Genomic DNA, 27,248 nt, shown 5'->3' with positions numbered 1-27,248 from the left:
TCTTTTACGAGCTTTTCCTCCAGTCACGAGACGCCATTTAAAATGAAATCATTCGATGATATTTAAAACATGTTTCTTTGTGTACAAAATGAAATGTGGTTTAACATGACGTTTGGAAATATTTGACGAGCCTCATTCAACGCACATCCTACGCCTCTGATGAATATTAATTAAAAAGGCCTTCGACCAACAGGGCATATAGACGAGCATCGCTTTGCATTAACGAGCCATAAAAAAGTCATGGAAATCAATGTTCTATGGCTAAAGAATTTTCATGGAAAAACAAGTTGGAAAATAAAAAGACATAGTCGTCAAATAAACATGGAGTCAATCTTTTTTTTTAACTTGAACATTGTAACAGGTAATTTCATAATACACGAAAGTCAATTTCCATCTATGACATTAGATCATTGCGTGTAATCAAATTGATTAGAAATCAAAGTAACGGATGATGTGCTTTGAAATTCGATCGGCCATTATTTCGCAGGAGATAAATTACACAACAAATGGATATAAGTGTGAAGCAACGGTCATTAATTCGCCTTGATGGTTTTATTCCGCTCCATCCAAGCGTTCTTGAAATCGAAATAACTTTTCCTTGTTATTTACTCTCTCGTATATGTATGTGCTAACAGAATAGAAGAAAAACACCCCTCACGGCCCTGGATATAATCCGACCGTTAAAAACTTTCGACTCGGCTCATCTCGGATTACCTACACCGGCCTTGCAACCTTGAGGGTGTGAAAAAAAAAATTTTTTAAAAGAAATACGAGTGTGTGTCACGATTGAAATCAACCATCGAGAGTGAAAGGTGCGGGTGGGTACTCTATTCAACGAGTTTCACGTGGACCGGTCATCCTTCAAATCTCTTTTTCCTTACAGATACGTGGGACCAGATTATTGCCAGTTTTGAAAAAGATTGTCATCATCCATTTTTTTTCGTTGAGACTGGACAATTTATATAACGCCCTCAGCACGCCATCCCAATCAACAGGAATCATCTCGCATGTTTCAACACATAAGAAAATGAGTGAACAACATTTCCAAAGCAATTCTTTTTTTTTCATATAAATTATGATGCGTTTATTTTGAGCTATTTTTGAAATACAGTCTGCATTTGTCCGTTTTAGCATATGGCAAAAAATGTACAGGTATGGCAATTTAAAAGAAAAACATACAAACTGAATTATTTCCTACCCCAAGCGCCGCGACGGATGTAAGGTAGTGGCCCGGCCAAAGCGGCCAAGATAGCTTCAGCATTATCAGTAGGTTCTCCAACTGAACTTTCATCCTCCGTCTGCCCATCGGTAGGTTTGGAATGGATTTTTCTTACACGGCCGTTCCGGTATTCGGTGATTTCCTCCAGCGGAAATCCCATTTCAATCAGGGCATCTTCTAGTAAGCTATGGCATCAAAAATATATTTTCGATTAAGCTGATGCATAGGTGAAAGCCCCTCTCTCAATATTTGAAATTCAAATAGTGAGAAATGCTTACTTCCAACTTGTTTGAATTTCAAATGGCAGGAAATAGAAAAAGTAAACAGTTTATGCAAAATTATGGATTTTTCAGCCCACATTTCTCGGTGTGTTCTGAAAACTGTTCAGCCAATTCATCACAAAACGTAGAAAATTTTTTTTACCGACGGCTATTGACGCCCTGCTGGACGGCCTCTTCTTCTGGAAGGATTTGATAAACTTCCGCAGCGCCTTCGGGATCTTTGCTCGTCGGTGAAAAAATGGGAGCCGAGGCGTAGAGCACTGCCATTCCGCCCGGAAGGGCTGAAACTTGTTTCGATCTTTCCATCTGTTCGTAAACGTCGTTACTCTGCCCGTCCATTGCCTCAGGTGTACCCTTCCTATATTTAAAAGAAGGAAAAAGGAAAAAGAGAATCATAGATGATTCCTATTTAACTCCAACGTGACCGCAATTGGACCGTGACTCACCTGATTTTCCCAAGGGGTAAGAACCCTTGTCCGTTGGCCAATGTCGTTAAGACCAAAATAATTGCAAAGGAAGTGTACAACTGTGTTCCGGTTATAAAAATTAGGAAACGTTTGGTTAAAAGATTGTTTTTTGTTTTTGTTTCAATAGGAAAATGTTTGATATTTCGTCGTACCATGTTCAGTGATGTAAGTCTCTGTTAGAATGATAAGGTGCCATTTCCACCGTGAGCATATTTATAGGCAAGATGCAAAGTCGTTTGCGAGGTGTTGCGGAAGGCGGAAACGTTCATAGATCGGCCGGGAGCGTTTTCGGAAGTCTTTCGTCCAATCAAGAACGAGACGGAAGTTTGGCTATTTTATTATTTTGGTGCGGTATGTTTGCATGTTTTTTTACGATGGAAGATGATACCGTGAAGAAGACTGTTAACCTTGAATGTTCGTCGTCGACCTTGCTGTCTTTGATGAGCAATCACACTATCCTTGGCCGATTAATCCGGCTTCCGCAATGGCTCCTATTCAATCGCATCATACCATTAAGGTCAATGGGACAGCAAAACCGACTGTCTATTATAGAAAAAAACGATTTATTTGCATATACCTGTCATTTACGTATATCAACGTACTTGAAAATTGTGATTGCGAAAAATGTGTTGCATCCGGTACCAGGAAATGATTCGATTAAATAGGCAAACATTTACTTTGGCGTATCGTGCAAACCAAAGCACAAAAAAAGCGTTCGATGGTCTTGACCTGATTTCATCTTTTTTTAGTGGGAGCGGTTATAATAATAATATAGTAATAGACTATAGAATGCGTGGTCAAGCAACGTGTTCGGAGAAACCTTGCAACATGGCCATTGGCTGTAAACATTTTTTTGTAGCTCATATGCCTAAAACCAGACACTTTATACGAGCTATGCAAAATATACACGCTCATATTTTTTAAACTATTGGTATTGTTTCAGATAAGACCGCTTCGAGGTACGCTGGCGAGTCTTCCGGGAGATTTTACCGCGCGAACGTGTGACTAATTCAAATGCGGTTCCCTTTTTTTAATATTTGTTGTGTCATACTCCGTTTAGCATATGCTTAAAATCTACAGTACAGTCATCAGGGCATGAGTTTGTGAAACTTTTATAGATAATGTCATCATTTGTACGTCACGCTTTTCATAACAAAGAAAGAACAATAGACAAGCATGGACAATTGGCTGTCTATTTTCGGTAAAACAAATTTGCGTTGTTTATAATTCTTTGCCTTAAAAATAATAATATGCTATTAGTGCGTGATAACTAAGCAGAAAAGATAAAGGCCATTTTTTTTTTCAGAAACACAGTCATTATGACTATATAAAGGTATTCGAGTAGTGGAGTGAAAGTTTGTGTCTATTCAATCAGTGACTGTGTTGTGTGTGTGACGGTGAGATATTGCATAGAGAATGACACTGACTTTAGCGCTATATATAGAGAGATAGATGCGATATACTATGTAAGAATGGTGTTGCCTATATTTGCATTGGAATGGTTTCACGCTGTGCGTTGTCGGTTCCCAATGAAAGGTTTTCGGTCTTTGATCATCAGGTACAGCGGTTGTTGGGTGTGGTGTGCGTATATCGCAGCTGATGGATTATGTAGGCCACACCCGTCGACCGCAAACGACATCCATTCAGTTTTTAAAACCAGCACAGACACACATTGACATCGCTCTCAGATGCATCTCATGCAATGACACATTTCTCCTAGAAGTGCTCTGACGTAATGTCTGTAGATATTTATTCATGAGAAGAATTACCCCGTAATAGCCCTACAACCGATTTTTCCATTGTCGTAATACGCGATTGGCATCTACACCGAAAGGTACGTTTAAGCATAAACGACCAGTATATGTCAACTCGCTATAGCTACGTAATGTTCGTGAATGCTTTCGAAACAGCTGTCATGCGGGACAACACCTTTTCTCCTTTTTTTTTATCATTTTCCGAAATACTGTGGGTGGTTATGCACCATTTATATTAGAGGTTGTAATGAAGCTCGTTAGATGGCGATGAGTGGATATTATTATTTATTATGTATTTTTCCGTAAATAAATAAGAGAACTGCGTGGCATTAACACTTTTTCCTGGAATGATGAACATTGTTTTCTTTGTTTAATTGGACGAGCGATTTTTTTTGCCGTATATGTCCCAAGGCGAAGAAATGGGCATCCAGTCCTCATCTAATGACTTGATCACGTTTTCATCGACCGCTGCCTTTCCTCCTTCGTTAGTTAGTTTCCAATGGTCATCACTATTCGCCGTATTTTGCTCCCCAGACAATTTGGGCTTGGAAGATTCATTTTGCGATAAATACGGATCAAAATGTACGCTTGGCGCTCCAATAATGATGTCGTCATCATCTGACGGTGGATGAGTCACCGTGTCGCCCGCGTTCGTAGCCGCCGTCAGGTATACTTCTTCCAGTTGGGTTTCGTTCGCCGCTAGGTACAAGTACGTCAAATAGTCGTTGCCTTCCAGTTGAAGTGTCAACAGATTTTGTGCATCCTGCGACATCGTGTTTTGTTTATTAGGCGTAGCTAATTCATCCGGAGACGTTCCATGAGGATTTTGAGAGGGAGGCGCTGTAATTGGCTGTCTGTCATAGTTTGGTGGTAAGTTACTTGCGTCATCTAACAAGGACACTTTAAACTAAGCAAACGCCATCTATCGAGCGTGAATAGTACCTGATGCCTAAATTTTGGCGATTTGGGGGCTGTAACTGTTGATTGTTGGTTGGCTTTTTATTGTGCGGATAGTGAATGTTTGTAGGCACGTTAACGGTCCGAAATTGATGGTTGGGATGTTGTTTCAGAGGCTGCTGCCGTTGGTTTATAAAATGATGATGGAATTTTCCGCGTCCGGGATTACCGCCCGCAAATGCTATATTGAGAGATGATGTGCACGTTCAGCAACATCAAAAAGGGGTGGACTGAAGCAATATACATGTCAAGATATTGAATTACACACCGAGATGATTGTTGATGGAAACGGGAGCCGGACGAGGTGGGTGGCGTCCGTTGGAATTCCTTATGAAACCCGGTTGTTGTTGTTGTTTGTGTTGTTGCTGTCGACGATGCGGCGGTAAGGGTGGACGACGATAATAATGAGTCCGAAGGGGTAGTGAAGGCGAGCGTTGATCAGACCTGAGATAAATCCTATTGGGTTGATCGTTTTTCATCAGAGGTCTGCGAATTCCAGCGATGTTAATGGCCCTCTCCAGAGGCACATTACCAGCCGACTCGACCCCATCAATTCCGGCGCACAGCAGCCACATCAGCTTTAATTTTTTTTCCGACAAAAAGCATAAAAGAAAAAACAAAACAAAAACTATTCTCAGGAAAAAGTGATAAAAAAAACTAAATACGAGGAAAAAAAAAATACCCGTCATTAAGAATAAGGTTCCAGATAAATGATAAGTCAACTTTACAGAAAGGCTATGTATACGATACCATGATAGGTGAAAAGATGCAGTAAGTCACTTCCATCTTGGCCAATCTCAACTCGGTCAATGACGATATAAACGAGATGGTCAAAGACCTCTTCTCCATCAACAAATCCGTTTTTTTCTTCCCTAAATATTTATCTTCAATTTTTGCCGTTATGAAAAAAATGAACCTTTGCTTAGACTTCCGGAACAGCATCTTAGCGCTCCAGTTACTATCGACTATGTCTCGAATCATACGTTAAGTTATTGTCTTGAGTTCAGCGAACAGATTCTTAACGGTTTCAATTCTGCTTCTAGTCGGCGTAACTCCATCTTATTACGATTCAATTTCGGTTGTTTTACCGTTTCGTAACCAGGGGGAGCTCTTTCTAGCTATTTTTCAATGTTAAAGAGTTAGAAAATTATGATTTCAGAAAACTGTGTACGCCATTTGTCTTGTTTAAAGCTTACCTTTCTAAATAATGATAGTAGAACTGTATCGAATGGAGCCCGGACGTGGTTGTGCACGAAGTTTCTTTTGTTTTTTTCCCAGCAAAGTAGAAGAAAGAGAAATGGCTCAATTCGTCGACTGCCATCAGATGAAGATAGCAATGATGCACGAAAATTAGGGATCTTGTGTGGGAAAGGTCAATTCTTTGAGTCATATCTTCTTTGGAACTATAAGAAGACCAGGTGCTTTAGGTGCCTGGGAAAAAGCTGCGGGCGCTTAAAGTGCACCCGTAGCACTCACCATTCATATTGTAAATATGGTGTAACACACACACATCCAGCCCGGGTGTTGGGAAATGTGTGTTGTTTACACGGATGGATGGATGAAACGGGCAAAAACAGCTTCCGTTTCTTCCCTTTTCTTTCTATTGAAACGGTTGGATTTGGAAAGGAAAAATGTGGAATGTTTGTGGGGGATGAAATAATGTCGAACGTCTTACAGAAGCGACATTCCAACAATGGCGGAATGTGTGCTGAAAAACTGGTCCTTTCGTGTCTTCAATAACAAAAACCCGTTGACACCCGATGGAGCTGGTTCTGAATAAGTTTGTAGTGACTGGAAACTCGCGTTCTATTATTCCCTGTCGTTTTCGTTCTTCATGTTTATTCATATTTCACTAGCCACGAATAATGGATGTCATTCCCAGGAATGTTCAGGGAAAATGCTGCAAATTCCATTTCTTGGGCAAGTCCTCCACGCCATCTGTTGTCAACTTGAGATTGCAACATCAAGAGGAACATCAAGAAACAAACAAATGCAAACCTTTTTGGCAACAGATCTAGATTAGAAATGGTTTGCGACAGACAGTAGGGGGTGTACCTATGAGTCAAGGCGATGACAGGTCATCAAACTTCAGCTTTTAGTGGAATTGACTCGTTGAGTCCCATATGTTTGCCTCGGCCAAAAACAGGGATTGGAGAGAAGAAGTTGACGGGGCGCCTCGCATCTTCTCGTCTGCACAATAACAAAGAGAAAAAGTCTTTTTAGAGGATGAAAAGATTGGTCCAAGATAGAAAGTGCCTAGCACTTTGGCTCTTTCCAGTCTATCAACATTATCATAAGTAAAAAATAGAGGAAAAAAAAGGCAGAAGTAAAAAGTCACTTCGTGACGTCCATCAGCATGCTACTGCTAAAAGTACATTTATTTAGCTTTTCGTTTTAATACTAAAATCCTATTAAAAAAGAATTTACAAGCCTACGTGAAGAAAAAAAAAAGATGGTTGTTGGGGAGATAAACAATAATCTTCGTGAGGTGCTTAAAGACTCCCTTCCTCCCCAATGTTTTCAAACGGAACGATAATTTAGTAGGAAAAAAACTTAAGACAAGCTCTCAGCTGGAAGACAAACAACCGAGAAAGTTAGTACATGCATTTTCTCCACATCGATTGTTTTTTTTTTTATGAGGTTTCGCGGGAAAAAAAAGCCCGGGAAATCAACCCTGAGAAGTTAACAAAACGTTTTCATTTTCTATCTGGAATATTTTCGGGAGCCGCCCGAAATTTTCTACACCTATTTATGTTTGAAATTTCAAGTTTCTTTTTAAATATGGGTTAAGGTGATGGGTGTAAAAATAAAAGCGAACTTTGTTCGCTCCGCCAGGAAGAGTCCGGTAAAGCTCGTTAAAAGGGAAACAAACTTTGGTCATCATCTTTTATGACCTTTCCACTCTACTCTGAAAGGGTGTGTATACAATATTCAAGACACGACCGTATATGTAGAGAAGGACCTTCTTTACCCCGTGGCTTTTTTTTCCATTTGATAGGGTTAGCAGGGTCACGTTTTTTTTTCAACTTTCGCTGCTGAACGAAAGAGTCTATTCTTCTCAAAACGTCATCGTGAACATGTTGGAAATAAACAAAATGGTTGAACAGCTAGCAGGAAACGAGCACATTTTCGAATTTCCTTGACTTTTCCGTTTCAAATTCACGATGGGCCTCACTCTCGCGGTTGATTGAATTTGATTGCACACAGCAGGACTTACAGTATTTGAACATGACTTTTCAAAAGAGTATGTCGAGAACCAGTTTTGTTCAGTATTCTACAGCTGCGTAGATAATTTTTTTCCCTTTTTAAACGAAAAATCACTTTTATCCGTGACTGTTTCACGCATAGAGCGTGATCTGGAGCTTGTCATTATACGGAACCCTTTTTTTTCTCGTTATTTTAAGCCGGTGCGTTCGTGTTATCGACGCATAATGAATCGACCGTGACGGCATACAATCTCCCACTTCATATCGTCTGGTAGGTAATGGCGCACGTGTCCCACTAAAATGTTGCCAAGTACGCGCAAATGATAGGTAAAGGCCAGTAGCCAAGTAGCAATTTCTCTGATCTGATTTCGTCATGTGATATTGAGCGATTTTTTCATATTTTTGTTTCGCAGCCAAGAGATTGTGTTCAACGACCTCATTGTGCCACCAGAGGCGATTTTAGTCACGTGCTGCTGAACCCTTAAAGTTTGTATTTATTTGGTCATCAACTGCTTCTTCATCATCTTGAGGGCAGCAGACAAACATCTGTCGGAATCAAATCAACCGCAAGAGGGCCACTGATGAACCACACCAACACGAGGTGACTTACGTAACATATCAAAACAATCTATAGGCGATACGTCTTTTTTTTTCGGGTTGAATCCCATCGTCAGTAATCATCGTGATTAAAATCTTGGGAAAAAAAAAAAAAAACAAGATGGAGGAGGTAAGGGACCATAATTGTGGATGAAACATCCCTCTTCTCGTCACAGCAGTTTTTACAAAGGGGGAGAAGAAGGTACTGGCGAAAAAGCATCCGGCCTCGGGGGTCACTGCTATAACTCAGGTGTGCTGCCGTGCGTGTTGTGTAGACACAGACCCCCAGAAGAAATACAACGAGATGAAGGAGGGAATGGTTCTTTTTCGTGGTAGACAGCTAAATAAAAAAGAAAAGAAAAGCTTTTTTTTTTTTTCTTTTTTCAAAAAAAAAGACGGCCATCTGCCTTTGTCCTTGAGACAGGCCAATAGGGATTTTTCTTCCCCCCTTTTGTTAGTCTACCTTTCCTCCTTTTTTTTTTATACATGGTGTGTTTCTTCTAACCCTCCTCTTCCTTTTTACCACCACCCTCTTAAAATACCCTGCAGCCATTTTGTCTGGGTTATCGCAAAGCATGGTAAAATGGCGCCACGGTCAAACAAGATTGTTTTTTGTTTTTCTTCAGAGCTTGTTTTTGTGTTTTTTTGCGCGCGCGCGCAACTGGACCTGAACCGATATGCAAATAGTGTTTATGCATGATCACTTTTTTTTTATGTTGAAAACAAAAGTTTTAAAACCTTTTTTTTTTATTCAAATGAGTAAAAAAAAAAAAAACAATTTTTAATCGCAAAGCGACATCTAGTGCTGCGGGCAGTATCTTACGGCCTTCATTTTCTATTCAAAACGAACAAATTAGTTTGTTTCAATATGTGCACTGCGTATGCAAGTAACCATTTTTTTTCCCGCGCTTCCATTCTTTGTTTCTTTTTTTTTCAATTTTCAACTAACAAAGATTAGTAATAATAATAATAAAAAAAGAAAACTCGTTTCGCAATGGACAAGGGTATAGCCGACAACCGGAATACTTCACAGTCGGACGGTCACGCTCACATTCTATTTCGTATCCAATCACGGCATTTCCGCCGTCATGTTGAAAATCCCGCCAATCTTTTAAAAAAGGACAAACATTTCTTCATGAAAAAACGAAATAGCTTTTTATTTTTTAAAGAGAAAAAAAAAGTAACATTAGGAACCCAGGAGTCGGTTGCTGGGCGCCCTGACAAGAGCACCTGTGTGCCTGATTGGGAGGGAAACCGCCTGGGGGTCACGTGATGCGGACAGAGACGCGAAGGGCCCCTCGCCAAGAAAGGGCGAACCAATCTCGGAGGTGCATGATGCCTTTAGTTGACTGTCGACCGTCGTCTTGACCAGTTCACGTTCTCCCACGCATTCGACTCTCATTTTGGTGCCCTTTTATTTTAGAACGCTGTGCACATGCTGCATTTCACGATGTTCACATCGCAATCGGATTAATTGACAATGGATAATATCCTGATTTTGGAGGTAAGAATTTTTTTTGTTTCGTTTTTGAATTGATTTTTTCAATGGAGGTGATCGCCCTCCCAGAAGTTCTGATTGTTTCCATTTCTTAATGAGGGGGTAGATTTCATTTGTTCGGAAGGATCCAATTGTTGGATGGAAGAGAATAGAAAGGGGGATTCCAAGAAACAGATTTTGAAATGCAGAAAGAAATAGGTAAAAAACGAAAAACACGTAGGTTTTCCCACGATCTGCAACCGGATTTCCATATATGTTTGGGTCCTCTCTGTGCTAGGTAAAAAAGAAAAACTCAGCAGGAAGGTCCCTCTCTCCCCCTCGATTTTTACCCTCGTTCCCCCTTGAAGTCTGAGCCATTTTTGCTTTGAAAAAATGTACCTACATTGCACCTACACATTCTCAGTTCTCACGTTGAGAAAAACAAGTCGTTCCTCCTCTTTATTTTCATAAACAATTTGTCGTCACTATGGTTACGCACGACTAACCGAGCCTGACTGGTTCGTTTATGTTTAGACTGTATTTTGTAGTAGCCAAAAGAAAACACTTTCTCATGTTTCAGTTTTTCGGTTCCCATAACTGTTCTCACACAAATTATGAAAGAAATATTAGAATATACGTAGCTGGGTAGATTATCGATGACACGGAGCCCAAAGTTATTACGAGTCACGCAGAGTTCCAATCATTTATGATATACCACCCCTTACGATCTTTTTTTTTTCTTTTAACGAATAGAGGGGGGGGGGGGGACAGGCATATTATAATGAATTGTTTTTCTCTGCCTTTTTTTGTAAACCCCCTTTAAAAAAAAAATGCATTCATATAAGCCAATCGTATATATTTATGAGCTGTTATGAGGGCACCCCCACATGAAGAGAGAGTTAAAGTTTTTTTTTTTTTTTACCTGGAATTGTGTGTCATTCTCGGGTTGTGACCCGCGTGTCTCTTGAAAAAAAAACGAGTATTTTTTTTTCAATATTTCCCCTTTTTTCAATCGGGAAAAATCGTGCATCTTCACGACTTGTTTACATGCATTATTCATTCATTTTATTTTGTGTTCAAAGAGAAAACGGGATTAAGGTGGGAGTGAACGACATCTGCCTAAAATCTTGACAGCCATCTCAAATCCATTTTTGCCCATCTGTTGATGTGTCTAGAGTAAAAAGAAATTTGATTCTAATTAGATTTTGAACCGTCATCCAAAATTTCCTTTTATGTGGAAGACAATTCATTTTTTTTTCCTAGACGATCAGACTAATGAAAAATACCACGAAAGAACAATAAAACCAGCTAGGGTCTCTAATCTTCTTTTGTGTATTGAGCTGATTAAGTTTTTCGTGGAGGTCAGAGGCGAAACAAGAAAATGCCAAAACACCGACAGAATAAAACAATGAAGCGTTTAGAATATTTCGTTCAAATAGAATGAGTCACCCAAATGGAGGACTGACCTCTTTATTCAAAACAGCCCTTAAAAAAAATACCCAAAAGAAATCAAACAAGAAAGAAACACATTTGTTTAGAAGTTACCTGATCTGACCATCTCGCTCTTTGCTCCGACACGTGAAAAATATATATATCTATACGTTCGTATGGAAATGAGATAGGCATCTCTTTTTTTTTATGACGTGATATCGTATTTTACTTTATTGCCAGCGACCTTTTTGGCATTGCATCAACACAATAATTCCATCGATCGTTTTTTACGGCCGCCATCTTTCAAAGTATTTTGCCAACTAGCCCTAAAGTAACTCCCTTCTTTTTATATTTGTCATGCCAAAAAATTCCTTAAACGAAACAAAAAAGAAACGTGTCATTCACCTAAGACACAACGCAAAAAAAAAAATGTATAAATTCCTGCACGGTCACGAAGTACAAGAATTGACGTCATGTGCTATTGAACACCACAAAAACGCCAACCCGTTATTGATAAAACGCATTTCTTTTTTAAACAGATTGTCTGAAAATAACACAAGCAACATAAAAAAAAAAACGAATTTCAAGGAATCATACATCGAAGGAGATTTTAAAAGAGAAAAATGGCTCCTTCACCGGTAACGATGGCCACCCTTTCTCGTGAATACGGCCAGACATCTGAACATCAGCAAGCCCGCGTGACCGAGCACTCGCCTCATCATCATCATCAGATCTTTGCTCCAAACACCAAAGGTCTCCTCAACGCTCCCGGACAAAACAATTGCTTCCTCAACAGCGCCGTCCAGGTCAGTCTCAAAAGTTTTCTTTATTTATTTTTTCCCTCTCGGGTATATACAACGCTGATTTACTGACGACGACACACACATACGCCCAGGTGGAATGTCTTAGATTCTAAGATCTACGTGACCACATACGTATGTAATATACGTCCTTTTTTTTCGGGGAGTTTGTGTGTGTTCACTTGACACGACTTTAAGTGTCTCCCATTTCGGTTCCGTTTCGAATTCGTTTGTTGTTTTTTTACTTCAGGGACAGCTGTCAGAATCTTAACTTGTCAAGGTGTGTTTCGGGACGTGACCAAAGTCTATGTTGGTCGGTTTTTTTTTACCGGCCTTGTTTCTTTTTTCTTCAAAATTTGTTAAGGACACCCAAATGGCCCTGTTCTCACCCCCCTTTTTTTTATTTTACTTTTCAATCTTTTTTAGCTTTTTTCTCGATGAAAATATTCTCTCCAGGTGCGTTTTCGACTGATAAGCTTTTCAGCTGGGAATGTTTTCTTTTATTCTCTAGGGTTTACGGCTGAGGAAACACCTTACTTTTCTCAGATTGCGCGGATTAAAAGCTAAGAGAGAGAGAAAAAAAATCGAACTATTTTTAGTAGTTTGGAAATCTAGTTTTTTGTTTAATCCTCTGGCGAAATAAAAATTCATGTTCTCTTCAAACAGTCAGGTCACCTGGAAAACGTGCCCGAAAACACGTTCCGACGAATTTTGTCCTTCGTATATTTTGGCGAGAACAGATGTAGAATATTTAAATACGCTTTATTTTGAAATGGGGGATTGAGTACAACATGGCCATCAGCATTTCACCTTATGGCGAAAAAAAAAAGATTGTGTACATTTCAAAGGTGGGGCCGATGCAAACAGTCCCGCAGGTGGTTAATGGCGTGTGTCTTTAACGGGACTTGCGAGGTCATTCGTTAAAAAGAATTGTATATTTATTCTCAAAAAATTTCCCTATTGAATGATTTGCATTTCGATGTTTGCCCTAATTGGTCAACATTTGAATTTTTCGAAACCCCAACTTTAAATCTAAATGTTTATTCGTGGGATGTAAAGGCGGATGAAGGGGGGGATTTGCAACAGAGGGTTGACGAGAGGAAGTTGAATCAGACACAAAGGTAAACCGGATGCGTAGGTGGAAGTGTACCAACAGGTAGGGGAGAGGTGCCATGTGGCTAGCAAGAGGGTGGGGGGGGAAAGACTTCTTCCTCTTAGTCTAACCACCTAATTGAATATCGAAGGGGAAACAGGGAGAAATCCCGTTTCCGTTCAAAAGCTTTTCACTGTCATGACGGGGAAGAATATCTTTAGCGTTTGTTTTCTCTTACACTTCATCTCTTGCCTTTTGTTGGACGCATTCAAAGGGACGGGCGTCGTAGACCAACCTGTCGAGTCACGGCCCTTCGCTATTCATTTTTAACGCACTGAAGATCTCGCCTCATTTTCTTTTCTTGCTTTGTGTGCAGTCTGAGAGACGCATCTCGGGGGCTATAAAAGATGATTTTTATACATGACTATACACTTCGTTAAAGTCCGCGCGAATAGAACTAGCTCATTATTATTTTTTTAAGGGGGCGAGACTTTTTGTTTTGTGAGTCAGCGCCGGTAGCGTATATATATATATATTTTGTTTTAAATTATGTGCGTGTGAATATTCATCTTTTATTTTGCGTTCGGCCGCTCGTTTGTGCATTTGAATATCGAGTTACACGCATAAGCAACGGGCATTTGTAGCTCTCTTAGTATTGTACGTGTAGAATAGACGCAACCTTTAATTTATTCTGGTTTTTTTTTTGAACGTGTATTCCCCTTTCCTCAGGGAAAATATAAAAAAGACTCCCTTTCTCCTTCTTCATGTTCAGGTTTTTGGTTTTCATAATGATTCTAGTCTCTTTTTTTCGAAACAATGGCCTTTGGGTTATTTCATTTTTCTTCTCTCCTTGTTACCAAATGTAGAGGTCACATAGAGAATCTAATTCTCTTCTAATGTTTTGCCTCGTTCTCTTTTTTCTTTTGTTACGTTCTCTGGGCGTCCCGGCTGATTCCCGAAAATTCTTTTTTTGTTGGCTCGTTAAGAAATCTTTTTTTAGTTTAAAAAAGACCACGGGAGAAGATGTTGCATTCTCTTCTGCTTCGGTAGAACGTAATATAAAAAATATCCCGAAACTGAAAATTGAAGCAGAAATGTCGCCTATAAAAGAAGCAGGCGGTCGCTATTCAATTAGACCCTTTTTATTTCCATCTTTTTTTTCTTGGAAAGGATGGGCTCTAAACAAAGATGAAAAAGAAGCAGAGAGAGAGATCGTGAATTATTTTTTACGATTTTCTGGCTTCTCCCGGCTGATGTCATCGACGTTCACGTGGGTGTTGCGGCTAACGTCAATATTTACCTGGGACTGCCAGTTACAAACACAAATAGATGTACACCTACCTATCTAGGATACATATACTACCCAAAGCCCTTTCTTGTGCGAGCTGCTTTGCACGCGAACGAGCGACTCCTCCCTCACGCTCCGAGAAAACGAGATGGTAGGGGGCAAGACGTTGTTTAAACACGCGCGCGCCTTTTAAAGTGCCAGAACCTTTCTTTCTTTTTAACTGCTAGTTTACCCGAAAAAAAAAAACACACACATGCATAAACAAAGACAGAAGAAAAAAAAAACTATAGTTTGTTTTTTTCTAAACAGATGAAAAGATAAAGAAATGATGTCTTTAGAAGAGATTGTCGTAAAAAAAAAAGTTCCGCGTTTTTTTTTTTTTAACAGATGGTTTTGTCTTGGTGCGTTTGGGTGGATTTTTTATTTTCTTTATTCTTTTTTTTTTCTTTCTTTCTGTTTTTTTTTTTTTTGTAATAGAAAAGTTGTTTTTGTATTGCTCGGTGGTTCAAGGTGGGAGGTGGGATGTCTGGTCTTTTGTTTGATGTGACTTGATGCCTTCGTTTTCTAGCCGTAATGTCGGATGGGTTTGATAGATGCCATCAACATAGGAAATTCATGCGTAGTTATATGACGCTACCGCTAGATGGCTTGCATTTTGAAGCTGTCAAACTATAAAAAAAAATTCTCCCCTCCTTTTTCTCGTTTTTCTTTTTACTACGACTTACTATAAAATAGCCTGAAGAATTTTGTACCTCCAAAAATGGAAGTAGAAGGTTAAGTGGGAGGGGTTACAGGTAAAACTAACCGGGCGCGACCAACTGATCGTTTTCCCTTTTTATGTGCGTTCACAAAAGGTGGGAAAAGCTCACGGTTTCTACCGCCATCTAGCGGTCAACATACAAAATCTTTTCCATCTCACCTGAAAATCTTTCCATCCCCGTCTGCGTAGAAGTCTAGCCAAAATGGGCCGTCTAGATGATGATTGTTTTGACCTCGATATCACCGTAAGACACAAATGGAGGTGCGTATCTAAAATTGATCGGTACCTGCGACCCTTTTCAAAACAAAAAAAAATAATAAAAGCAATAATCAAAAGAACAGAGGGTGAACGTGTGTGTTTGTTCCACCTGTAATTGGATCGGGGGGGGGGGATTGAGTAGGGACCACACGACGAGTACAAGATGGTGCGCGCTCGCGCCATCAAGATGAGGGGGTTATTTTCAGAGTCTCTCTCTTCTTTTTTTTTTAAACTCCCTCTAAGAAAAGAATAACAAGCCCGCAAGGATGGCAGACCTTCTGGTCTCCGGCGTCCATTTTCTCTTATTAGCCCAAGGAGGAGGGTAGGAATATATACATAGGCACACGAGTTGATAAAAGGGACATCATAAGTCTCCGAATGTCTAAAATGGACATCTGGCACACGCTCCTTTCTTTTCTCGTCTTCTTCTTCTCTTCACCTTTTGTTGATTCCTTTTCAACACGACGGCGTGCGTCTATTGTAACTACCGCCATTTGCAGAATACGCGTTTCCTATTTCACCTACACTCTTTCTTTATCCCAGCTACGTAAATAGAATAAAGACGATGACCTGTTGAACTTGAACAAAACTCCTTAAAAAAAATTTCAGCTGCCCGTCAGTGTTGGACATCTGCCCAAGAAGACGATGGGCCATTGAAAGAAAAGACATTGTCATCGTAATGTCATTAAGGCCGACGTGTTTTTCTTTGAGGGGAGGACTTTCTCTCATTCAGTCACAAGTTGCAGACACATAGAAACAACAACAACAACAAAAAAAACGAAAAGAAAATGGGAAACTCGATTACCGTGCACACATCCGCACGAGTTTCAAAGTCTTTGGCCACGCAAAGGCTCGTCACGACCGACAGTTAGTTGCTCCTGAGGGGGTTTTCGGTCGCCACCTAGAGCATTTTTCGAATCGAAATCGCTTTTTACCTTATACAACGCGCATTCAGTTTTTTCCTATATCCCCTTTTGTTTCAACCCTTCTCTAAAATTTAATTATCTTACCTTAAATGGATTTAACCAGCATCATCGATTCCGCGAGCGTGATTACGTTAAGACCAACAGCGATAACAAAAAAAAAAAATGGAAATCTATATTCCAGCCTATACGATTTTTATCACCGTCTTGTCAATAAATCAGCCATTTTTTGAATATCGCGCGCGCTAACTCGAAAAATGTATTTTTCTTTTTTTTTTAAATTATCTGATGAGCGGATCTTTTTTTTTTCTCTCGAAAGAGACGCCAGTGTATACAGGTGAAAGAAAGATTCTATTGTTTTCGACTCGTTCCAAACGATATAGAATTACCCGTACGCATGTGGGGGGTTGATGGCAATCTGATGATGGAAAAAACACATTTTTTTGTTCGAGTAAAAATGGCGGCGACGAATAGAACAAAAAAATGTAGCCGTCAATTTTTGAAAGGTTTTCTTTAAAAAAACAAGAGTCTATTAAGTTGTCGACAAAAAAAAAATCTCAGCCATCAAACAGGCGGATCTTGGCTTCAAAGAAATAATGAAAATTTCGGTATGAATTTGTTTTAAAAACAAAAAAATTGGGTGCGATTTACGAATGGGAAAAAAACACGTTGACTATCGGCCGCTGAACATCTTTGGCCGATGCAATTTATTGCGACGGAATCAACATTATTTTTTTTAAGTAGCTGTAATGATTGTAATCAGCGGTGTGAGTTGTTGGCTAAAAAAAAAGAAAAGAGTTGCTGAAACCGAGTCTTTGCGTGACTCACGACGTTTGCGCGCGCTCCCTCCTGCCGTTTCAAAAGAAAAGACGTAAGAAAAAAAAAGGTGGGATGAAAGCTCGTGGAATGGGGGAAAAAAATGGAGAGGGCAATCAGACACAAAGCTCGTTGCGAGAGGAGAGGGGGAGAGCAAAAGAGAAAGATTTAAATAGGACGGGGTCCCCAGGTGTGTTAAGGAAAGGTGTAATGCCCGCAGGCGGCATACCTTTTTTTTCTTCTTCTTGTTGTATACACATTTTGTTTCCCCTGTTGAGCAGTGCCCAATCAGAGCCCGTCGTAAGTGAGTCTAGCCCTGAGGCCAAGTTCAAATTCACCCGCCCTGTCTTTGGCCGTCGGAGAAGGCTCTCCGCAGTTTGGTTGTGCCTAGTTGGTGAACCTAGTGCCCCTTTCCATCAGTTCCGACCGCTCGTTTTCGCCGATATCATGTGTTGTGTATTTTCCTCAACGTGATTCCGCTTTTAGTTTAACTCTATGAGCATATCGTGAAACAGTGGAGTTTCTTGCACGACGTTTCAAATCGCGTTCATCTACGGCGATTTTGAATATTTCAAAGAAAAATGAGACTCGAAAGGAATATAGCACGACATCCGCTCTTCCAAGTCACCAAGGTTTGATTTCTTGTATATTTTGGACATGGTGCGTGCGTTAGACTTTGCGTGCATGTCCCCCTTTTTTCTTTTAAAAAATACGTAACATGAGAGGGGTTGAAAGGATGAAGCAGTACTTGACATTTCCGGTTGTATAACGAATCCCATTTGCTAACGTTAGGCCACTGTACGTTATTCAGAAACAAAACGATTAAGTTTGAAGAAATCATCCGTGAATAATCAACGAGAGTTTGATAGCGGGGTATTAAGAAACAATGTCTGAATGGTTAGGGAATATTGAATTTAACACAAAAATCCAGTGCGATTTCAAGCAGAACCGTCACGCGTTCCTGGATACACAAAAAAAGAAACATTTTGTTTCCTACTTAAAAAAATTTCTAAAATGTACATATATAGATTTATGTGACCTGGAGTTGGTTGATTCACTGGGTCACACGTCTTTCTTCCCCAAAAAATAAATGACACTTAAAATTCGGTGGATAATCAGGAAAAACCTGCCCTAAATGTTTGAGCTTCTGCTAGTTCACCTGATTTTCCTGCTTGATGCGCAGTTCATTTCGTTCTGAATGAGTTCAAATTTGAGCTACTGATCGCGCTCATGGATCAACGTCACTCGACTCTTTACCATATATTCAAAATAGCCATTTTTTTTTCTATCATCTTCTTTTCGTCGTATTTCAGCGTGACCGAATTACGCACCGGTAGAACGGGAATGAATAAAACGGGAACAAAAGAATTTACATTCGATTTTTTTTTTTCAGCAGACGTTTTGTTTTGTTTTATAAAAAAAAAAACTATTATACAAATGACGCCGTCAAAAATGTGTTTCCCGAATTTTCACGGTTTCGTGATTTCGAAAGCTCGTCCCATTCTGTTTAAAACGCTGCGTTCACAAGTTGGCGTGTAAAACATTCAGCAATCGTTTTATTTAAAAAAAAAAAAAACACTTTCTAGTCTAACCAAGTGATGAATGGGACCTGCTCCTCTATTGCGATTCGATTTACTATTATAAAATTGTGGAAAGAGAGGGGGGGGGAATAATTACAAAAGAAATATCTTCCTTATACGATTTCCCCCCTCCTCATCATTCCATCATGGCGCCCAGTTTAGTTCCACATGACTCTCTCTCTCTCTTACCTGTCCTTCTCTCATTGTCCCTCGTTCGTCTGTAAATATCAAAAACATCCTATGATGATAGGGATGCTTCTTCCGGCCCGAATTCCCATATATAAGAAATTTTCCTTTTAGTTCCCAGCATGTCCAACGTGTTTTTGTGTGCACTATGACGGATGAAGCGTGATTATAATGTGCTGCGTATATCTCTTATTCACTGTCATTGAGGGGTGGGACAATTTTTTTGGAAGGGGGAGGAGACCAACAGTTTTCCCTCCTTTTGAAATTTTTTCATAACGGGAAAGGAATAATTTTATTTTTTAAACCGGAAGATTGACGTCCGTGAACGGTGAATTGGCTGAATCGAACATCGATTATTCGATGGGGAATCGGCGTTTACACGAGCTTATACGATCTCAATGACCTGTCTTCTATTAAAAGCCATTTTACCGAATGATAAGAGTCACGGTACTCTCTCTCTAAAACGATCGCAGAGGTTAATTGTATCCATTTGAATATTCCAGTCCTCCGAACACAAGAAAATAGCGAAATAAAAATTCTGTGACATCATCCAGAATTTCAAATTAGAAAAATAAAAGTTCTTAGGGAAAAAAAAATGAAGATATTAAAAAAAAATTTTTAAATAAAATACATAATATACCGCGGAAAAGAAAAAGAGCGTGAGAAATATCGGTGGGAATCGGAAGGTTTTCATCTTCCCGCTTTTCTTGTAGTAACGACCTTTGCGACCTCTTAACGCCCCCCCCCCCCTTTTTTTCTTTAAGCTTTACCCCCAAAGACCTTTTTCTTCATTCCCGCACATCGATCCTCTCACGCGTCTTTGCTGATATTATTTTTCTACCGCAAAAAAACGTAGCAGCTGCGCTACCATTTGGTACGCAGATCACAAAAACCCTGGAACACGATGAATTGAACCTGGGGAGGAGCTCTTGGAATGTTTAAAAACCATTTCCAAAAGAACGGGTCCTCTTTTGAAACGCCCGAGGGAGGCGGAGGGGAGAGATATTATAGACATTGTTTGTATCTACGTGCTCTTGTGGCATCATCCTGTGCGCCATTATCGCGTACGTAGGATCGCATTCCTTTGACGCCCCTACGTCTTTGATGATTCCGTATTTCGCGGTAGATGCTGACCGCCTGGAATTCCCGTCTGCAATCAGATAACGTGTGTGTATGTAAGCTTCTTTCTTTTTTGTCCAGCAAGATGATCCGTGAGAACTTTGCCTCTTTCAGGAATGTAGTGAGCTGAATTACAATGGGACAGACGAGACACCCTCTTTCACAGCAGGAGATCTTCTCTCTGATTTATCAAACAGCCATTAAAGAAAAATGCTGTTCTTTTTATATTTAACGAAAATTTAGAAAGAGTTATTCTTTGCGATGATAGCTAGCAGCCATAAAAACTAACGACTATTTGCGGTCTGTGTGTGTGGACGGTCGTGATTTTTGTTTTAATTTCCGGTACGTTGACTATCCGCACGTGCGGTGGTAAACGGGGCCCCGCAATGTTGGTGGGGAATAAGGGCCTATTTTGGTTGAGTGCTCGTGTTGCGGTCACTCGACTGGAACTTGGTCTCTTCGTGAGCGTAAAAAACAATCGGGAAAAAAATCACCACACATTACGACGTCTCGCCTTGCGGTTACGTCATCATTTTCTGACCGTGTCCTTTCCTTAACGGATTGATTATACCTTATCATTTTCGACTTCTCCCGTTACGTTTCATTTCAAAAGATTTGAACTTCAATAATTCGTTTTTTTTTTTTTTTTTTGTACTTTAGGTTTTGTGGCATTTGGATATTTTCCGACGGAGTTTCCGCGACCTGACCGGTCACGCTTGCCTCGGCGAATCGTGCATCTTTTGCGCCCTCAAGGTATGTTTAAAACTCCATACTTTTTTTTGTATATTTTATTTTCTTTGTAGTTTTTTTTAAAAGATGCAATCTCTTTCCCGTTCAAAGAATTTTTTGTTCCTCTCTTGCGGTGGGTTTGGCTTCTGCTTCCAAATGACTCCCGCTAAAAAAAAAAAAAACCCTCATAAAAAAAAAGAATGAACGATGTTTTCGGCCGTCTGTTTCACGTATCATCTTTTTTTCTTTTTAAAAGAAATAATAGTAAAAAAAAAAGTTAGCCAGTGCGCCGAGAGGTGTGTTGTTTTAAACGGTTTCAGCCCGCGGGACAAACAATCGTAATCATAACAATGATGCCGATTCGTTTTTTCTCGCTGTTTGGAATGTTGAAAAGCCGCTCTGAATTACAAGTTTTTTTTTTCGGTCAAAAAAAAAAAAAAGAGTTGAAGTATAAAAAATTGTTGAATGCCAGCGGCTGCGAACAGATTCGATCGTTCACTCTTGGCACGAAAAACACATCCTTCCTCTTAAAAATGCATTAAGAGACACGCGGGTTGTTGGCCTCTTTTCTATTCACCTGGCAGCGAATTTTAAGCTTCAAAAATACGATATTTTTAAAAAAGATGATCATTTGTAATTTGTAAGCCCGATACTAAAATATACTGGACAATCTACTGCCATTGGACAGATGAAATCATCTGCCGTCCTCCCCAAAACGTATAATTTCCCTCTCTCTTTTAAAAAAAGGGAGAGAAAGAGTAATGGGATATGTTTCTCTCATTTGCATCTGCTGTGCGTTACCGATCGTGATTCACGAAGCTCACGATATCACGTCTCTTGACTTGGCAATTCTTGTAATCGATCCCATCCTGCCCTCCTACTTCGAGTCACGCTGTTAATCAGCCTTTAATGCATGTCTTTTCTTCTTATATCCATCTTGTGTATTTCTCGATACATTTCGAGAGGGGAGGAGGAAACAATGGAAAACCAAGGAACAAAAAATGAGATTTATGGTTACGATCGGTGTGTCATCTTCGAATGCGCAGACCGCAATCACGATCGTCCTTACGCAATCGATTCATAATCCATATTTCTTCACACAAATGATTTAAGATATATATTTAAAATAAAATCTCTCAATTTATAGGAATTGTTTGCCCAATTGCAGTACAGCCATGAATCGGCTCTGCCGCCGGACGCGCTCCGACGGGCACTGGCCGAAACATTTCTCAACCAGCAACGATTCCAGCTCGGTTTCATGGACGACGCGGCCGAATGCTTTGTAATTTTTTTTTTTTCTCACATCATCTTCTTATTTTAAAACACATTCTCATGCAAAAAAAAACAAAAACAATTTAAATAGGAAAACATTTTACTGCGAATCCATTTCCATTTGGCCAGCAACGAGGCCGAGGATCAGTGCGCGGCCGGCCACTGCATCCCTCATCAGCGGTTCGCCATGACATTGGTGGAACAGTCCGTCTGCGCCGCTTGCGGCGCCACATCCGAGCCTTTACCCTTCACCCAGGTTAGCCTCGTAATTATTTAAATCAAATATCAAAATAATTGTCTATTCAGTCCCGCTCATTATCGCTCATTTTTGAATCCAAATGGCATTAAGGGCTATCGACTAACGAACAATCTCATTAGCTTAATTGTGGAATCGATGAGAGACAAACGAACACAATGAACCGATATATTTTAACAGCATCCAATTTTATCCTAAACAGATGGTGCATTACGTCTCGGCGTCGGCTCTGACGTCACAGGCACGCCAGCCGGCCAATATATCGGAGACGGGGTCACCGGCCGGCCTCTTTGGCCGTCTGCTGAAACAGGCCGGAGGTATGGGCGACATCCGAGACTGCCCCAGCGCTTGCGGCGCTCAAATTCAAATTTGCCGGACGTTGACGAACCGTCCGCAAATCGTCTCGGTCGGCATCGTCTGGGACTCTGAGCGACCGCAACTGGACCACATCATGTCCGTCTTTGCTCTGGTCGGCACCAGTCTCCAGTTGAGGGACGTTTTCCAATCGGTGACGGACTCGCGATGGGCCGAGATGACGACCCACCGTCTTGTGGGCGTCGTCACTTACTACGGCAAACACTACTCCACCTTCTTCTTCCACACGAAACTCCAGCTGTGGATCTACTTTGACGACGCGTCCGTCAGCGAGGTGGGGCCCGATTGGCAGCACGTCGTCGACAAGTGCCGCAGGGGACATTTTCAGCCTCTTTTGCTCCTCTACGCCGATCCGGAAGGCACCGCCGTACCCACAGCCACGGCTCCATCCGCCATCACGCCCGTTGGAGCCAAGCCACGGCCTCATCAGTACGGATCGCTGTCCAGGCCGAGGAGCATCACGCCCAATCCAATGCCAGTGCAGCAACAACAGCCGCAGAATTACAATGTCCGGAGGGCCATCACGCCCAACATGGAACTCATCCAACATTCGTTGAACAGACGCCCGGCTCCGTTACCTCAACAACAACAAGACTTCCGAGATTATCAAAACATATCCGATCTGGAGGGCATCTTCCATCAACCCGACGAAGTTTTCCACGAGCCCGTCTACATCCAGAGGCAAACGGTCGAATCCATTCTGCGCGCCCAGCAACAATCCGCCTTACCGGCTTCGGATCCCGATTTGAAAATCGCCATGCTCCCGGGCGCTAATATGCCACGATCGAGGGACTCTGGCAATTGGAGTGGCGATCGAAACAGCGCCTCTTCATCATCCAGCACGTCTATGGATAATCCTTACCTGTACATGATGAACAGAAATCAAAGGTAAAAAAAAACTAATAAAAAACATCATTAAAAACATTATGTTAATATTGCATTCAATTGTAGGCCGCAAAGTAGCAGTTCGACGAACAGTTCACCATCGAAACCGGGCGACCCGAACTCATTGCCGCAACACCTGGGCGCATTTCACGGCGATCCTGGATACGATTCGTATTCGTTATCGTCCAACGACAGTTACCCGCTGCAGCAGAGTTTGAAACACACTCTCCAGGTAGAAAGAACATAAATTGAGCGTACATAACGAAATGATTAAAAATGCAGCTATAAAGATGTTAACCTGTCGGCTCGATCTTTCTCTTTAAAAGTTATCACAGATACCCGAGGGCGGAAACAACAGATGGCAGACCAGAGTCCCTGGGCCGTACCCACCGGCTGATGCTGGCGGAGCCGACGAATGCGAGCGACTCTGCCTCGAGGCGGACCACCTGCTGGAACGATCTCGAGTCCAAGAGGAGCAAGGCGACCTCGAAGCCGCTTTCAATTTGTGCCAATCGGCGGCACAGCGGAGCCGGGCCGCCATGGACGCGCCCTACAACAATCCGCAGACGCTCGTCTTTGCCCGGATGAAGCACAACACGTGCGTCATGCGAGGCAGGAGCCTCCACAGGCGTCTCTTACAAGCCAGTCAGTCAGCCGGATTCTATGATGGATCGAATGCCAATCACAATGGCGTTGCTGTGATGCCTAGCATCGACGAACCGAGGCACAGCCGTCAGAGCAGCCGAGATTCGAATCGCAGTGGCCGACAACAGCCGCCACCGGCTATTCAGGCCCCGCCTCCGATTGCGGCCGGGCCGGCGCAGTCTTCGTCTAACATCCAGTCCGGCAGCGTCGGTAAAAACATTGAAATCTACGCCACTCTGCCGAAGAAGAGGGGCAAGAAAGCGGCCGAAATGCTGCGCGATGCCGACACGTCATCCAACGCCATCTCGCGAGACGAACAGCAACCACAGCCGGTTGAAAGGCAAGGCAGGTCCGTTTCGGCCGGATTTGCTGGCGTCATGATGAGGCGCGAGAGGGCCAAAAGTGAGGAGCGTAACAAGAGCAAACCGGTGCCCATTCCGTCGGTGGCCAGCGTGGCGCAGGACGACCTGGAAGTGATGAACGGCGACGGATCGAGCGACAATTCGTCGAGACAATCGCCCGGCAAGAAACAGCACCGAATCCGGCGGAGGCTCCTCATGGGCGGCCTCATCAAGAGGAAGAACCGAAGTCTGCCCGACCTCAGAGCCGACGACGAAGACGGCCATGACCAGCAGGTGATGGACCCGGAGGAGGACGAACAACTGGGCCTACCTCCACCCATGGAAGACATTGGCAATCCAAATCTAGAGAAGAGCAAGCTGATGCGGAGGAGCTTCCATGCCAGTTTGGGCCGCAATTTCCAGCAGCAAATGGGGCCCAATAAAGTACCTCCTCCTCCGCCCGTCCGCAAGACGTCGCATTTGACTCCAGCGCCTCTACCGGCGCAACAGCAATACGACAATTACGCCGACAGTCAAATCACGGTGCACGCCGACATCCATCACGAACGGACGCTTAGTGATTTGGGTATCGGTGCTCCATTTGATCCGCTTCCGCCTTATCCGGTCGTCGAGCACGTCCGGCAAGCCAGTGATGATTTCCCGCCACCTCCTCCGCCACAGGAATTGCAATTGCTCAGTTGCGATCCCGAACCTCCCAGACAAGAAGAAGAAGAAGCAAACAACGAACCCAGTGGATTGTTAGCAGCTCTGCAGAGAAAGCGGAAGGAGATCCTCGGTGCTGGAAATAATATGCCACCACCGATGGCACCGATGCTTCCGGCTGTTCCATCCACAACTACTGCCCCGGCCAATAGTTGGTTAAAAGAACTGCAAAGTACTTTGCAAAACAAGAAAATGGGCGTGTCCATACCGACGCCCGTAGCCCAGCCCGTAGCTGAGACTCAGCCGGAAGAGACTATCAACAAGTCTGTCCGGAAGCTGGCTTCTCGTTTCGAACAAGTGAAGATCTCTCCAGTGACTTCAAGCGATGTCGTCGATCACGCCCCTCGTGTCCAGCAATCGCAGCCTCCGCAGCCATTGGCCTGCCAAATCCAGCCAAAGGTTCAAGTCACCTCTCTCCCGCCTGCCGCTCCGGCCGGTATCCTGGATCGCAAGCGACGATCGGGTGACGGCCAGACGAAGAAGAAGAGCGTCACTTTCTGCGACCAAGTCATTTTGGTCTCGACGGCCGAGGACACGGAACAAGACGAGACGTACGTCCCCAATCCCATCCTCCAGCGAGTCCTCCGCTCCGCTTACCAGCAGGAGATGGTCAAAGATGGCCAGCGACCGGAATCGAACGTCGCTCAGCCACTCGTTTCACCCAATTTCTCTAACGGAACGGATGAGGTGGATCGTCAATCTTTAGCTGCTAGACCCCCACAGCCACCGTATCAAAAATTGCCCGCCAACAGCCAAGTCTTCCAGCCAACTCAGCACTACGTCCCGCAAGTAACGCCATCTTACCATCAACAGCAGCACCAACAGTACCAACAATCATCGTCGCAGCCAATGCGAGCCGGATACGGCGTTCCACCTTCACCCATGATGGGCCAAAGGATTGGGCCTCCGTCCAGCTCTGGAGCACCGCCATCTTACGCCCCGCCTCCGCAGTATCCGCATCATGCCCGAGGACGTTTTCAGCCGCAAAACGGTGGCGCTAGTAACAACAACATGATGCAACAGCCTCCGGTTAAACAAAATTACCCGCAACAGCATCCGATGGATCAGAATAGACCCCAGCAAATGGGACAATCCGGCCCGTGGCAGCCGCAGCCACAAGGGGCTGGCCTTCAATCGAATAATGGCGGATATAATCCGTGCAGTTTGTGCGGGAAGAAACAAGTGCCGTCCAGTTACCAATATTGCTCCGATTGTCAGTTTTACATGCAACGTTTCCAGCCCAAAGTATGATTTCGCTAATGGGACATTGAAGCTATTATTATTATAAGTATTTTGTTGTTGAATCTGCACTTGTGTTTGGCAACTCTCGAGATATTAATCCATTATTTGGTTGATCTCTTTTAACACTCACTGTCTGCGCTCATTTTTGTATTCAGGCAGGCAACGGTGTTTTAAATTTGTTTGTTTGCTTGTTTGTTTTTTTTTCTGCCTTATGACGATTTAATTTTTCATGAAATAGTGTTAGTTTCGATAATGGAATTCGAGTATCTCACATTTTTGCTTGTACATAACGTGCCAAAATATCTTTTATGTACATCAACGCATGTTTAAGACAAATATAATACGAAAATGGTATTCTTATACAGAAATGTTTTAAGTGTGATTTTTAAGCCTTAAAACCAATGACTTTGTTTACGTTAAACACACAGAACTCTCGTAACGTTGCTTTCTGCGTAACGTCGTATTTCTAAACAAAGGTAAATAATTTGCCGCTAGGTGTCGGAAGTCTAAATTAATTGCCGGTAGATGGCTTAGAATGTTGTTGCTTCGGCTGTTAGAAAAAAAGAGG

General features: G+C 42.1%; 3 protein-coding genes across 4 annotated transcripts; 1 reads left to right on the top strand and 2 right to left on the bottom strand.

Annotated features, from left to right (window-relative positions):
• Positions 1-1,181: 1,181 nt before the first annotated feature.
• LOC130700520 (uncharacterized) lies at positions 1,182-2,122 on the bottom strand. The gene is made up of 3 exons (XM_057522569.2): positions 1,947-2,122; positions 1,643-1,858; positions 1,182-1,404 (listed from the first exon to the last, which is right to left on the bottom strand). Exons 1-3 carry the CDS (start codon positions 2,120-2,122, stop codon positions 1,188-1,190), a joined length of 609 nt encoding a protein of 202 aa, XP_057378552.2. The 3' UTR covers positions 1,182-1,187.
• Positions 2,123-3,993: 1,871 nt separating this feature from the next.
• Positions 3,994-6,577, bottom strand: LOC130700231 (uncharacterized). Its single transcript, XM_059496553.1, has 5 exons — positions 5,875-6,577; positions 5,429-5,796; positions 4,947-5,256; positions 4,664-4,859; positions 3,994-4,575 (listed from the first exon to the last, which is right to left on the bottom strand). Exons 2-5 carry the CDS (start codon positions 5,657-5,659, stop codon positions 4,092-4,094), a joined length of 1,221 nt encoding a protein of 406 aa, XP_059352536.1. The 5' UTR covers positions 5,660-5,796; positions 5,875-6,577; the 3' UTR covers positions 3,994-4,091.
• A 3,175-nt stretch (positions 6,578-9,752) lies between these two features.
• On the top strand, positions 9,753-27,040 carry LOC130700222 (uncharacterized). 2 transcript variants are annotated; one of them, XM_057522246.2, is made up of 8 exons: positions 9,753-9,985; positions 11,929-12,195; positions 20,873-20,965; positions 22,089-22,223; positions 22,305-22,469; positions 22,672-23,732; positions 23,796-23,961; positions 24,056-27,040. In XM_057522246.2, the coding sequence occupies exons 2-8, from the start codon at positions 12,013-12,015 to the stop codon at positions 26,687-26,689; spliced, it is 4,437 nt and encodes a 1,478-aa protein (XP_057378229.1). In that variant the 5' UTR covers positions 9,753-9,985; positions 11,929-12,012; the 3' UTR covers positions 26,690-27,040. The 2 variants fall into 2 exon arrangements, with proteins under 2 accessions (XP_057378229.1, XP_057378230.1); XM_057522247.2 differs by lacking the exons at positions 9,753-9,985; positions 11,929-12,195 and adding an exon at positions 17,819-17,959.
• The last annotated feature ends 208 nt before the right edge of the window (positions 27,041-27,248 follow it).

The sequence above is a fragment of the Daphnia carinata genome, chromosome 8 (assembly GCF_022539665.2).
Source record: "Daphnia carinata strain CSIRO-1 chromosome 8, CSIRO_AGI_Dcar_HiC_V3, whole genome shotgun sequence".
In the NCBI taxonomy this organism is placed as follows: Eukaryota; Metazoa; Arthropoda; class Branchiopoda; order Diplostraca; family Daphniidae; genus Daphnia; species Daphnia carinata.
The sequence above is the reverse complement of the archived record's forward strand: the minus strand, read 5'-3'. Positions and strand labels throughout refer to the sequence as shown.

Coding starts and splice junctions, on each gene's coding strand:
- LOC130700520 (XM_057522569.2), bottom strand. CDS start 2,122: ATGGTACGACGAAATATCAAACATTTTCCTATTGAAACAAAAACAAAA. Junction 1,859..1,946: donor TTACCCCTTGGGAAAATCAG/GTGAGTCACGGT, acceptor TTTTAAATATAG/GAAGGGTACACCTGAGGCAA. Junction 1,405..1,642: donor CAGGGCGTCAATAGCCGTCG/GTAAAAAAAATT, acceptor TTGATGCCATAG/CTTACTAGAAGATGCCCTGA.
- LOC130700231 (XM_059496553.1), bottom strand. CDS start 5,659: ATGATTCGAGACATAGTCGATAGTAACTGGAGCGCTAAGATGCTGTTC. Junction 5,257..5,428: donor GCATCTTTTCACCTATCATG/GTATCGTATACA, acceptor AAAAAATTAAAG/CTGATGTGGCTGCTGTGCGC. Junction 4,860..4,946: donor TTCCATCAACAATCATCTCG/GTGTGTAATTCA, acceptor CTCTCAATATAG/CATTTGCGGGCGGTAATCCC.
- LOC130700222 (XM_057522246.2), top strand. CDS start 12,013: ATGGCTCCTTCACCGGTAACGATGGCCACCCTTTCTCGTGAATACGGC. Junction 22,224..22,304: donor ACGACGCGGCCGAATGCTTT/GTAATTTTTTTT, acceptor CAATTTAAATAG/GAAAACATTTTACTGCGAAT. Junction 23,733..23,795: donor ATGATGAACAGAAATCAAAG/GTAAAAAAAAAC, acceptor ATTCAATTGTAG/GCCGCAAAGTAGCAGTTCGA.